Raw genomic sequence first — 11,160 nt, 5'->3', positions numbered from 1 at the left:
TGCACTGTAACCCTACTGTTGAGCTCCAGGGAAACCGCTGCAGGTTTATTGCTTCTTCGACACCTGGAGTGGTCTTTATGGCATTGCTCTGCCCTTCGGAGAGGAGCAGAGAGCTCCCTGTCCACTGGAGAAGCCCCGGCGCGCCACGTCCCCGGCTGAGGTCTGGCACGCCGCCTGCCTCCTGGACCGGGGCTTCTGCGAGCTTTGAAATGCATGACTGTTCCTCGTTGGCGCTATTACGTACGCCAAAGTGCTTCAGCCGGGGTAAGCAAAGCGCAGTTGAAAGGCTGTTTACAGGATAAGGGAATTAACTGCTGTCACACGGCATCATAGCGAAAGGGAATGTAACAGGAGAAGTCAATAGGCAGTGAGGTCACACCAAGCGCTGGAGTTAAACAGCGAGCATGAGAGGCAGACACGCAGGCTGGCAGGCGGTGAGTTCCCCTTGCGGACAAGCGGAGGCACGGTCGTCCCTCTCCAGCCCCGTCCCTCCGCGATGTAGCTGCTCGCAGCTTTGCTCTGCACCTTTTCCCCTTTGCTTCACCAGGTGAGTCTCCTCTTCCCTTCCTCTTTTAAATGTGATCCCTTTGAATGGTGTGACTTGGACTTTCAGGGCTTCTTTGGTTCATGGTGAACAAAAATTCTTGTATTAAGACCTGGAGAATAGGATTTTGAGCCAGTAGAATCTCTTCCTTGACTCAAACGTATCCACGGAAAGTCTGGTTTACAGCAGTGGTCTTGTTTGATATGGCTTTCGCATGCGGCCGAGCAGTGTGGGTGCATTTGCTTGTCCCTTTCCTATCACTTTGCTTTTTTGTGAAATCTCTTTTTCTTTACTTGTTCCCCCACAGTCATTATAAAACCCCTCTCCCTGTTGCAATCTTGTCTCTGCGGGAAGTGTGCCACCCAGTTTTGGTATGCAATCTAACCTGGCTGGTACCAGAAAGCCATGTGACACGGAGCAAACCTGGGGAAAGCTTATTGCCTTAGCCAATATTTGCTCAAGCTCAGGCAGGAAAGATTTTAACAGCTTCCATTGACGCAAAAGAGCTGATCTCACGTATTCCTTCACAAAGCTGATGTGTACTTTTGGTGTCCCTCTGCCACAGATGTTGCCAGCAGCTGGTGCCCAGGATGAAGGACAGGCTGGAGGAGCTGCGGATGCGAGTTAAGGAAGCGGGGGACTCCTGCGATATGGATGATATCCTTGCCTTTGATAACCCTGTTTTCAGTGAAGAGGAGGCCAATCCCATAAGCAAGGTTTTCCAGGAGGGATCTAACCTCTCCTTGGCCCTGGACAAGCTAGAGGAGTTATCTGAGAGTATTGACAGGAAGCAGCAGAAAGTGCTCTGCTGCACCACCGAGGAGAGCATCTACGAGGAGAAGAAAGGGCTCAGCAATATGAAAGCCTCCTTCACCAATGAAGCTAAGGTCATCCAGCCTCAGCTCAGCGCCATTCAAGACAGGCTGGTCCGAGACAGCAGGCCGTGGTGCGCGGGGCACCGCATCCGCCAGAACCAGCTCTCCCTCCTGGTCAGGCGGTACCGGGACATCCTCAACAGGCACTACGCCAAGGAGACCCTCTATGTGGGGAAGCTGAAAGAGCAGATCACGAGGCAGGCAGAGCTGGCAGGCTTGAGCCTGGGAGAGAAGGATGTTGATGAGCTGGTGGAGAGCCCCGTCGCTCCCCGCATCGTGGGCCGGGACCTGGAGGTGCTGAAGGCCAAGCAGCATCTGGCCATGGCTCAGGTGCGCCACCAGCAGCTGCTGGACCTGGAGGCTCAAATCACGGAGTTGCACTCACTCTTCCTGCACCTGGAGGTCCTGGTGTCGGAGCAGCATGAAGTTATCAACAACGTGGAGCACTACGTGCTGCACACGCTCGACTACATCTCTCAGTCCAACGAGGAGGTGAAGAAAGCCCTGCAGTACAAGCGGCAGTCGCGGCTCTCGGCCGCGCTGACGGCCGTGCTGAGCCTCTGCGCCTGCTGCACGTGCCTCTCGTGCCTGACGGGGACGGTCCGGTGAGCCTGGCTGAGCACAGCCCCGGCTGCGGGACGGACACGGCCACCTTATGTGGCGCACAGCTCCAGCTGGATGTCCGGGTCAACGGACGCGGGTATTGGCCCTGTGGGTACCCCCAGGCGGGACTCTTCTGTGCCGGGTGGATTTTAGGGCAGCTCTCGCTGATTTGCGTTGCACGCCCATGCCAGGATGGCAATCGAGAGGTGCCACCGGGCTGTGGAGCCTGCTGCCTTGCACGGCAGCGCTGGGACCACGCTCTCAGCTGCAGGACGTCCCCGAGAGCGCTGCAGCAGCCGGCAGAAAAGCACTTTGAGATTATGAAACGTAGCTTCCAAAACTTTAATAGTTAGGCATTTTTGTGTTGTTTTTTAAAGCTTGCCGAAGTGCTTGGTGCGTTCTGTGTTGCTGCAAAGCGTGCGAGGAAGCCTGCCAGCGCAGTCGATCCCTACGGCGGTGCACAGGCTCCTCCAGCAGGTCTGAACCTTTGTTCTCTGCACTTTGCCCAGTTTCTACTTCCTGGATATTTTTTTACATGGGTTAATGTAGCATTTTCATTGCTGTTGGTTTGTAAACAAGTGTTTAGCTTTTAGGATTCGTGGTTAGGTTTCCGGTCTGGATTTCGCTGTCCCCAGGGCTGGAAGTTTGTGGGATGGGGCCCTGTGCTCGCGTTTACGCAAGCGTTGCTGCCTGACTCCTGTTAGAGTACTGGGCTTGCCTTTCTGCTCTGTGCATTTTTTAGATGACAGGATTAAATGCAGTGTTTTTAATCCTTTCCGATTTGTTTTTGCAGCCAAAGGGAGTAGCCCTCACAGAACTCGTCAGGCTCATTCTTTTAGCAAAGCCTGTTTCTTTTTTGAGACTCATTAACCAACTTATTATTGTTCCCAGCAATTTTGCAAGCGGACACTTAGTTCTGACCAAGTGAGTGGCCGAGTGTCGGAGTTCAAATGCAAATGCTATGCGCCCATTGATCTGGCACGCTGCAAAGGTGACTTTGAGCCTAACAGCAAAAATTCTCCAAGCTGTTTTTTGAGGACTAATCTATAGCCATTTTCCTAGGCATGCGAACCTAATGCTCTAATAGCAGGAGGGAGTTTTACACAGTCAATGTAGTTTTCAAGGAGATAACAGAATTATGGGACTCTTACTTCAACTTGTACATTGTCAAATCTGCTAAAACTACATACATACTTGAAACTCCTTATGACTGTTTTCTATAGTCACCATACCATAATACAATCGGAATTTCCTAAAGACTCTCAAATTAGAGAGAGCAGCAAAACAGGGGCCTTGTTAAGTTTCTCAGGAACATTTAGAAGGTCTATTTATGTGTTGGGCAGTTTTGTGTGTTATGTCCTGCCTATCTTGTCCATCATGAGCTTTATTTTTGTCTTTTGTCTTAGCCCTAATAAAACAATTTTTTAATAACCTTTTGACTCTGGATGGGTGAATTATTTCTTTGGAAGCAGTTAGCTCAAAGTTAAAGAAGAAAAACTGAGTTCTTAGTGTGCCTGTTGGGTTATGTTTTTAGGAACCTAGAAAATTTAATTTTCACGCAGGTGAGTGTACCTCTTTTCACTATAGGGATATTTAACGCTGATCTAAAAAACCCCCAGCGCCAGGAAGGTCTGTCCTCTGAGAGAACTGGCACCTCCTTGTGCTGCGACAGCCAGGTCGAGCAGTCTCTGCTCCTGCCCAGTTCCCAACGTACAGATTCAGTGTCCCTGGCTGTGCTGGGCATGGGGGAAGGACGGGAGAGGATGGCTGGTGCCCTCAGCAGGCACCGCTCGGTGCCCCAAGGGCCCTTCTGCGACTTCCGTTCCTGCAAAACCCGCTGGGCAGCTCAGTTTGGACGTCATCTGCCACTTAGTATGTCTGCTCTGTCCCTCTGCCACATGCAAGTACTTTTTGTTGTTAAAAGTTGTTCATCCACCCTTCCAGTAAGGTCAGTCAGCCCAGAGCAGACTTTCCAGTTGACCGGGTGGTTTGACACCAGGTGGTGGCTTTTCCTTTCCGAAGAGATTGCTGACAAAGCATCAAGCTGGTCATAGTCACCTTATGCTCGTCGTTTGGGGTTTTGGGGGGCAGCACAGCGGTGGCACGGCAGGGCACCGCAGCTCCCCGACCGATGTCTCTGCGGGGCCGGGGCCGGGGCCGGGCGGCGTTTGGGCAGAGCTACCTGTGTGCCGGTGATGCATGGCTTTACACGCTCTGCTGGTTCAATCAGCTGGCGTTCCCTGGGTTTCCTGGCATCGAGGCGAGATAAACGTCTGGCCGGAGCCCAGCTGGCCTGGGCTCAGCGCCGATAAGAGCGAGGAGATTTTGGCTGCACAGTCACACGAAGGGGAGTACCTCCGTTTGCGGCTGACGCAATATGCACGCTCTGGGCCTCAGAGACGTGATTTTTGCTCCTGGCTTCTTCAGGTGAGCTTTCTTGGGTTCTTGGGTTGCAGGAAGAGGTGATGGCCTCCCATTTCAGGTGCAGTACTGAAAAGCTTCGTGGCCAAGGGGTCACTTGTGACAATTCAGCACTTGCTTCCCTTTCCTGGTGGTGGCAGAGTGGCCTGGAGGCGATGCGCTTTCCAGAGCTCGTTTCTGCTGGCTGGAGCCCGCAGACAGTCTCTGGCTGTTTTGGAGAAACAGTCGCCCTGCTCGGAGCTTCCTTCCTCATGCCTCCATCCTACAGTTGCATCTGCCCTTGTGGTTGTGCAGAACCGCTGACCTCTTATATCTTTTGTTGTAGCAATCGTGTTTTGACTGTTAATGCCAAAAGGTCATATAAAATAAAACTAATTTGATTCCTGGTTTTGGACGTTGCCATCTTGTCTCAGTTGCACGAAATAGCCATCCAGCTGTGATTGCAGAGTTGTCTAAAAATAAGCTTTAGAAGAGTTTGTGCGTTTCTTTGTACGGTGTACCTGAATACATCTGTGCATGCTAGTCCTCTGTAACCCATGATAAAGAGCTTGCTCTTAACTGAGTTCCCTCCTCTGTAGGGTCCGAGCACATTTCTGTTGTGCACTGAGCAAAGGGATCCACATCCATCATGTTTCTTTTTTACTTCCCAGAACTCTTTGTTTTTCAGACAAAAGGGTATTTTAGCAGATATTAATAATAAACAAGAAGAAAAATGAGATACAGCAACTTTACCAAAAAGCAGTGGCCATGGGACAACCAGACACACATCTGTTGTAGAAAAGGCTCCGGCCAGGACGAAATGGGTGCAGTGGAGCACACTATTGCATAAAGATCACAGCAAGAGAAGAACATAACCAAATCTGTGAACAAGACGGACACAGCTGAATCCTATATATGTACCAAATGATATAGAAGACACAAATGGGGTTATTTTTACATATAAGATATGTTAAATTATACCAAAAACCATCTGGGACAAAATATTTATGAGTCAAAATGAGCCAAATATTCATTTCGGGTTGAAAATTTGAGACAAAATTTTTTAATTGTTTCAAAATGCTGGGAGAGACGCTTGCTTCTGTATAAAAGCATTTTGGTGGTATTTTCTATGGGCAGGCACAGTATTAGTGGGAAAACACAGGGGCAAGGAGAGAGGTGGGAAGGCTCAAGGGGCAGTGGAGATGCCTGGGCCAGCAGCTGGGGCTGGAAGGGGTCTGAGGAGCAGAGAGGAGCGGTTGGAAATGTCACAGAGACCTCACAGAATAGCTGGGGTTGGAAGGGACCTCTGGAGATCATCCAGGCCGGGGTCGGGGACTTGCTGAAGTGCTCAGCACTCACAACTGCAAGCTGAAGTTACTGTGAACTGTGCTTTGACCCTGTAAAGTGCTAAACAGTGGCAAAAACCCTGGAAAAGGCAAGGTCTAGACTTTGAAAATCGGGCGCTCACATTTGGTCAGTCCTTTTGCTTAATCTCACTGCGCCTTTATTCCTCATCAGCATAAGGGAGAAATACACACTCCATTTCACAGAGGTATTCAGATAAATTACTCCAGCGCTTGTGAAGCACTCGATATAGTGATGAGTACTTTAGAAAAGTCTATGGGGAAATTAATGACATTATCATCTGAGCATGCTTTGAATAGCATGCAGTAAGGAAGGAATGAGACCACACGTTAAGTGAAGAAAACAAAACGTTGAGTAGCTGCTTATGAAGTGTGGATGGTCTACATGGACACTGAATGAGGCCCAAGATTGAGTTTGGTGCTAAAAATTAAATGAAATCATGTAATTAAAGATGGAATGATAATGCACACACATACAAGGGGAGCGAAATAAACCTCTGCAGACAACCTTAATTGTGTCATTTTGCAACTACTGAATTTTGACCTGGCGTCCCAAAGAGTACTGTCATTTTTATTCCCTGTGCAATATGCACAGGCTAAATCTTTAGCCCACAGCTGGTGAGAAAGAGCACGTTTCCTGCTTACTCTGGTGTCCGTCACACCCCGCTCAGGCAGAAACCATCTCATAAAAAGTCTACTCTCATGCATAGTTAAACCTATGGAGAAACCTTGGCAGGATAGGGCCTTTAACTTGGTAAATCTTTGTCTGCCAAGCAGCTTTGGTAGCGCTGGCTGTGTCTGTGCATGGCTAAATCCCCATCCTGCTGCAGTCAGCACGCTGTGCAACACAGATCCTCCGGTGCTCTTGGGACAGTGACTGTCTTTGCTCTTCCTCTTTGCTTAATGATGAACTATTTACTATTACAGCCCCGGTACTGCCTTCCCCTTGAGTCTGCTGCCGTGCTTTGGTATTAATGCATCGGAGTGAGCTCTGGTGCTTCCCCTCCGAACCAAGACACGTCCCCTGAGCAAGGGGTGCCCAGAAGGCAGGGCTGCACGTGGAGCAGGTGCCAGTGAGCGATGGGCCGGGCATTTGGGGCTGCTGCTGTCAGTTCCCCAAATCTGCCACACCAAAGCAGAGCCTCTGCACCCTCCTGCCTTACAGCCGGGGGTGGAGGGAGAGGCGAGAGGGGATTTTGGCCCCGTAACAGCCTGGAGTTGGCTCACATACCCCATTGCATTTGCTGTGCTGTCCCTCCTGGTCTCTAGCCAACAGAGGAGGGTGGTTTCTGGTTTTGCTTGCCGAACAGCATCGCGTTGTCCCCTTGCTGTAATTGTGTTTGCAATCCTAAAGCTGTTCCCTGACAGCAAAATGAGGTTTGGCTAACACGAAGCACCACATTTCATTTCAGTTCTGTCTGCTTGATTGGATGAAGATGGGAGTAACAGTTGGGTTTTGTCAATAAAACTTTATGAAGAAATGACCTTTCTTTTGTTTTCATTGCCTCTCCTATTTGTCCAGTCTCCTCAGAGGGACTTTCCCGAAGTGGAAATCAAGTGGATGATCGAACCTGCTTAGCATGGGCCGGGGCTGTCTTTCTGTTCAGCGGCTGTGCAATGCCGTGAGTGGGCTGATCCCATCTCCATTTGGCAGGTGTTGTTCCAGGACTTTAAGGCTACCTCTCCTCGGCTAAACAAACATAAAAAAAGAAATTGCTACAAGAGTTACCTGTGGTTTTGCAAATATTGCTTATTAATTTCCATTTTCCAATATTTCCTTCTATGTCCTCAGGTCTTTACTCACTATCAGTCACTGAGTGGATGATGTAAATAGAAAAGTACTACCGCAAGCCCTGATCCTGCTTCTCACCCAGATATGCAATTATGCTATGTTGGTGTTACATCTGTTAAAACTGCCCTGAATTGTGCACAGGTCGGTTTAAAGAGGAGGGGGGTGACGGGGGGGAGGTGGTAAATCCATCTGCAGAATAACTCATATTCAAAAACATTTTATATAACTTCAGTATTACACAGAACATGTGACCTTTCTATAGAGATAGCACTGGCCTTAGAAAAGATCTGGCTGAACTCTAGTTATGGGTTGCTGGGCAGCATCTATTACAAATAGACAAATCTCACCAGAGAACTGGTTGAACTGCTCGGCAAATGATTATCCATAAGGTACAGGAAGAAATCTGTGTTATCACAGATGGTTTCAGCCAGGGCATATTTGCGAGGGTTTCCATTCAGCACAACTTCCTTCGAGCCTCTAGAGCCTAATGCAGTGGACACCTGCTCCCCCAGAGCAATTCATTGCCGATGGGACAGATAGACTGGGTACCAGGGGCTGTAATTTTATGATGTTTCCCTTGAAAACAGAAGAGGGAGTGCAGATATATTTGGGCCTTAAAAGCAGTGAAGTTTCCAAAGCTTGAAAAAACTGAGATGAATTCTAGTTAGTCACTTTGGTGCCCAGGGCAATTTTGGCTCTCCTCAGCCTCCTTTAGGCATCACTGTGGCTATTCCCTGCTCATGTGCATGCTGTGGACCTGCAGATCTCTGCTGGTGGCAGCAGCCAGTGGGGCTCCAGGATATTTGCTGTCAGCCCTGGACATGGCAATTACAGAAGTTAATTGCACAGGGGAAAAACATCTAATGGTGTGAGTCAAGTGGAGGTGATTTGGATTTTCTGAGAGAGGCAAAGCAAGATCAAGTGGCTAGAAGCTGAAATTAAACAAATTAAGCCTTGGAATAATGTGCTGTATGATTGTGGGGCAGTCAAACATTGGAGGAGTTGACCTGGCTGGGCTTCATCTTTCTCTGCAGCGTTTTGCACAAATCACTGCCAGGAGCGTACGTCATCTGCTACCCTAAGGCTCAGATGCTGGTGCCACCTTTCTCTTTTTGCTCTTCCTGGGACACGTATTTGAAAACCCTGTAGGCTAAATGCCTGAGTCCAAGTAAAAGTCCCTGAGAACTTCAAACAGGAATGCCTGACATGATATAAAAGTGGGACAAAATGAATCTTTGTGTCCTTATGTTTGTAGAATTATGAAAATCTCCCCTCTGCTCCCAGGCTGCTCCTCCTCTTCCTGCCTTGGGAAATGGGGGAGGGAACCACAGGCACCATGCTCTTTTGGTGGTGCAAAGATCCCTGATCTGTTCACAGCTCTGCCATGAAGTCTAAACTGCCTGTGGGACAGGCATCCGAGGGGCAAAATGATCACCAGGGGGGAAATCCTGAGCACTGGACAGAGTGGGATAGGCCATCTGCTATTTCTTCCATACAGGAAAGCGCCAGCGTTAACAAGAGAATATCCCCGATTTACATAACGACGACAGGTTACAAGTTAAAGAAACAGAAAAAAAAAAAAGATGAGAAACTTTGCATCTTGGAGCAGATCTTTCTGATGATCACTTCAGCTGTTTATGAGACAGAGGTGCATTCATCAGGTTTCTCTGATGCTTGGTTGCCGTCATTAAATACTGGCCTTAAATGGAGACTGGTTATTGTATGGCAACATAATTATGGAATTAAGTTACTAATACTGTAATGTGGGGATGAACATTTGACAGAATACGAAAGTTTCCTTTCTCTTCTGATTGAAGGTTAGGACTTCATTTGGAATATGCTAGCTTTATGAATATTCCCAGTCATGATGAAGCTAAGGTGGAGGACCTGTTTTAATGATTCAGAGTATATACACGAGAAGGCTATTTTAATTATTTCCCAAAATGAGCATCATAAATTCAGGAAGTTCACATTTAAGGGGAAAATTAAGAGAAAGCAAAATATGTTAAGTTAAAATTAGGCTACTCAGAAACCTTAGCTCTGTGCTGTCATAATGTCATGCAAAGACTACAGCTATGCTTAAGACACTTTAATGTTTTGCATTGCAGATTAGATTATGCTGGTTTTGCTTTTCTTTCTGTCTAGACATCATTGGGAGGGGACGCGGAGGAAGGCAGGCGCAGATCTGCGGAGAGGATGCAGAGCTCTGCCGTGAGTTCCTACCTGCCACGCTACCTGGGGCACCAGCAATATCATTGGAGAGAAGCACGGACAGCTTGTTCAAATAATATTTATGATGAGATGTCATTAAAAATGTGATTTTTTTTTTTAGTCTCGAGTTAAGTTCAAATACAAATACTGCTCTGTATTGAATATGCATTGCAAGAACGGAGATCGCTGCAGAAGCACTGCCTAATGCAGCCTGGCAATGACAGCAGCATCGCAAAAACGCAGCGCGATGCGCCGAAAACTGCTTACACTTCATTTCCCACTTTTAGCTTTTTAAACAACGCGTAACGATAAAAGATAAAAACCTCGCTCTACGAGTGGAAAAAGACCATGTGTTTTGCATTCAGTTTGCATTTTAAAGGCTGTTCGTACGGATATTTGCCTGGGGACCTGCCTGGTATCGAAACCTTCGGGCTTCATTGCGGCCACCTTGGTTTCCCCAGCGGGGTCAGAGCCGGCAGCGAGCGCCAGGCGGGTTTTGCTCCGAATCTGACGCCCAATTACAAAAATCACTCTCAGGTCTAACGAGCGAGGCGGCTCCCGTCGACGCTCCGGTGCCATGTGCGCCGCTCTGGTCCTGCTTTATAAATCACCCCCTACAGAAACCTCAAAGTCTCCCCGGGATGGCGGCCCCGACGACAGGCAGACGCGTCGCTGGTGAGGCCTTTCGTCTCCTAAGGGAATAATTTAAAACCGTATTTGGAAGAAAAGTTACTTCCCTTGCAAAATGCTGCCAGTGTGTCTGAGGCTTTAGATTTTTGAGGCTGTTTTATACTGTCTCGCCAGCACTTCCTTTCTCAGGGGTATTAAACCAGCTGTATTGTAAAAGCTTTTTGTGTTTAAGACACGCTTCAGCTTTTCTTATTTTTTTTGACTGAAAAGAAGCTCGAGTAGTATAAAAGGGAATTTCCTAACGGGAGGGAAATTGCTGCACCCCATGAATCTGTGCCTTTCAACATACGTTTTTTTTTAAACCCACCGGCGGCTAATGCCTAGAAATATTCCCCTGTCGTTAACTCCTGTGAGAAACTGAACTGCCTCCCCTTGAAAATAGGAGCAGTTCGCGTTCGGCTGGAACTTAAAAAAAAAAAGGAAAAAAAAACACCTTTCAAGGGAAAGGAGCGGCGCGGCCTCGTTTACCTGGTGCGGCCGCAGCCGTGAGGAGCGGCATGGCGACGACGCGCTTGCGGGGAGCCGAGGGGGGATCCCGAGCCGGGCGTTAGCTGTGCTGCCGAAGGGGCCTTCAAAACGAGTCCTTGCTCCTCATCCGAAAGCGGCTTTCGCTCGCTGCCGACGCCGAGCTCGTCTCTGCACCAGCCGCCGCTTTTCACCGTTTCTTTCCGCCGAGGTTAA

At 48.6% G+C, this 11,160-nt stretch overlaps 1 protein-coding gene across 1 annotated transcript; it reads left to right on the top strand.

Annotated features, from left to right (window-relative positions):
• The first annotated feature begins 493 nt into the window (after positions 1 to 493).
• On the top strand, positions 494 to 2,343 carry LOC106494559 (syntaxin-3-like). The gene is made up of 2 exons (XM_013954849.2): positions 494 to 547; positions 1,110 to 2,343. The coding sequence occupies exon 2, from the start codon at positions 1,135 to 1,137 to the stop codon at positions 2,026 to 2,028; it is 894 nt and encodes a 297-aa protein (XP_013810303.2). The 5' UTR covers positions 494 to 547; positions 1,110 to 1,134; the 3' UTR covers positions 2,029 to 2,343.
• Positions 2,344 to 11,160: the final 8,817 nt, after the last annotated feature.

This window comes from Apteryx mantelli, chromosome 13, assembly GCF_036417845.1.
Source record: "Apteryx mantelli isolate bAptMan1 chromosome 13, bAptMan1.hap1, whole genome shotgun sequence".
NCBI lineage: Eukaryota > Metazoa > Chordata > Aves > Apterygiformes > Apterygidae > Apteryx > Apteryx mantelli.
The sequence above is the reverse complement of the archived record's forward strand: the minus strand, read 5'-3'. Positions and strand labels throughout refer to the sequence as shown.

What these genes read in the sequence shown, in the direction of transcription:
- LOC106494559 (XM_013954849.2), top strand. Translation starts at nt 1,135, where the DNA reads ATGAAGGACAGGCTGGAGGAGCTGCGGATGCGAGTTAAGGAAGCGGGG.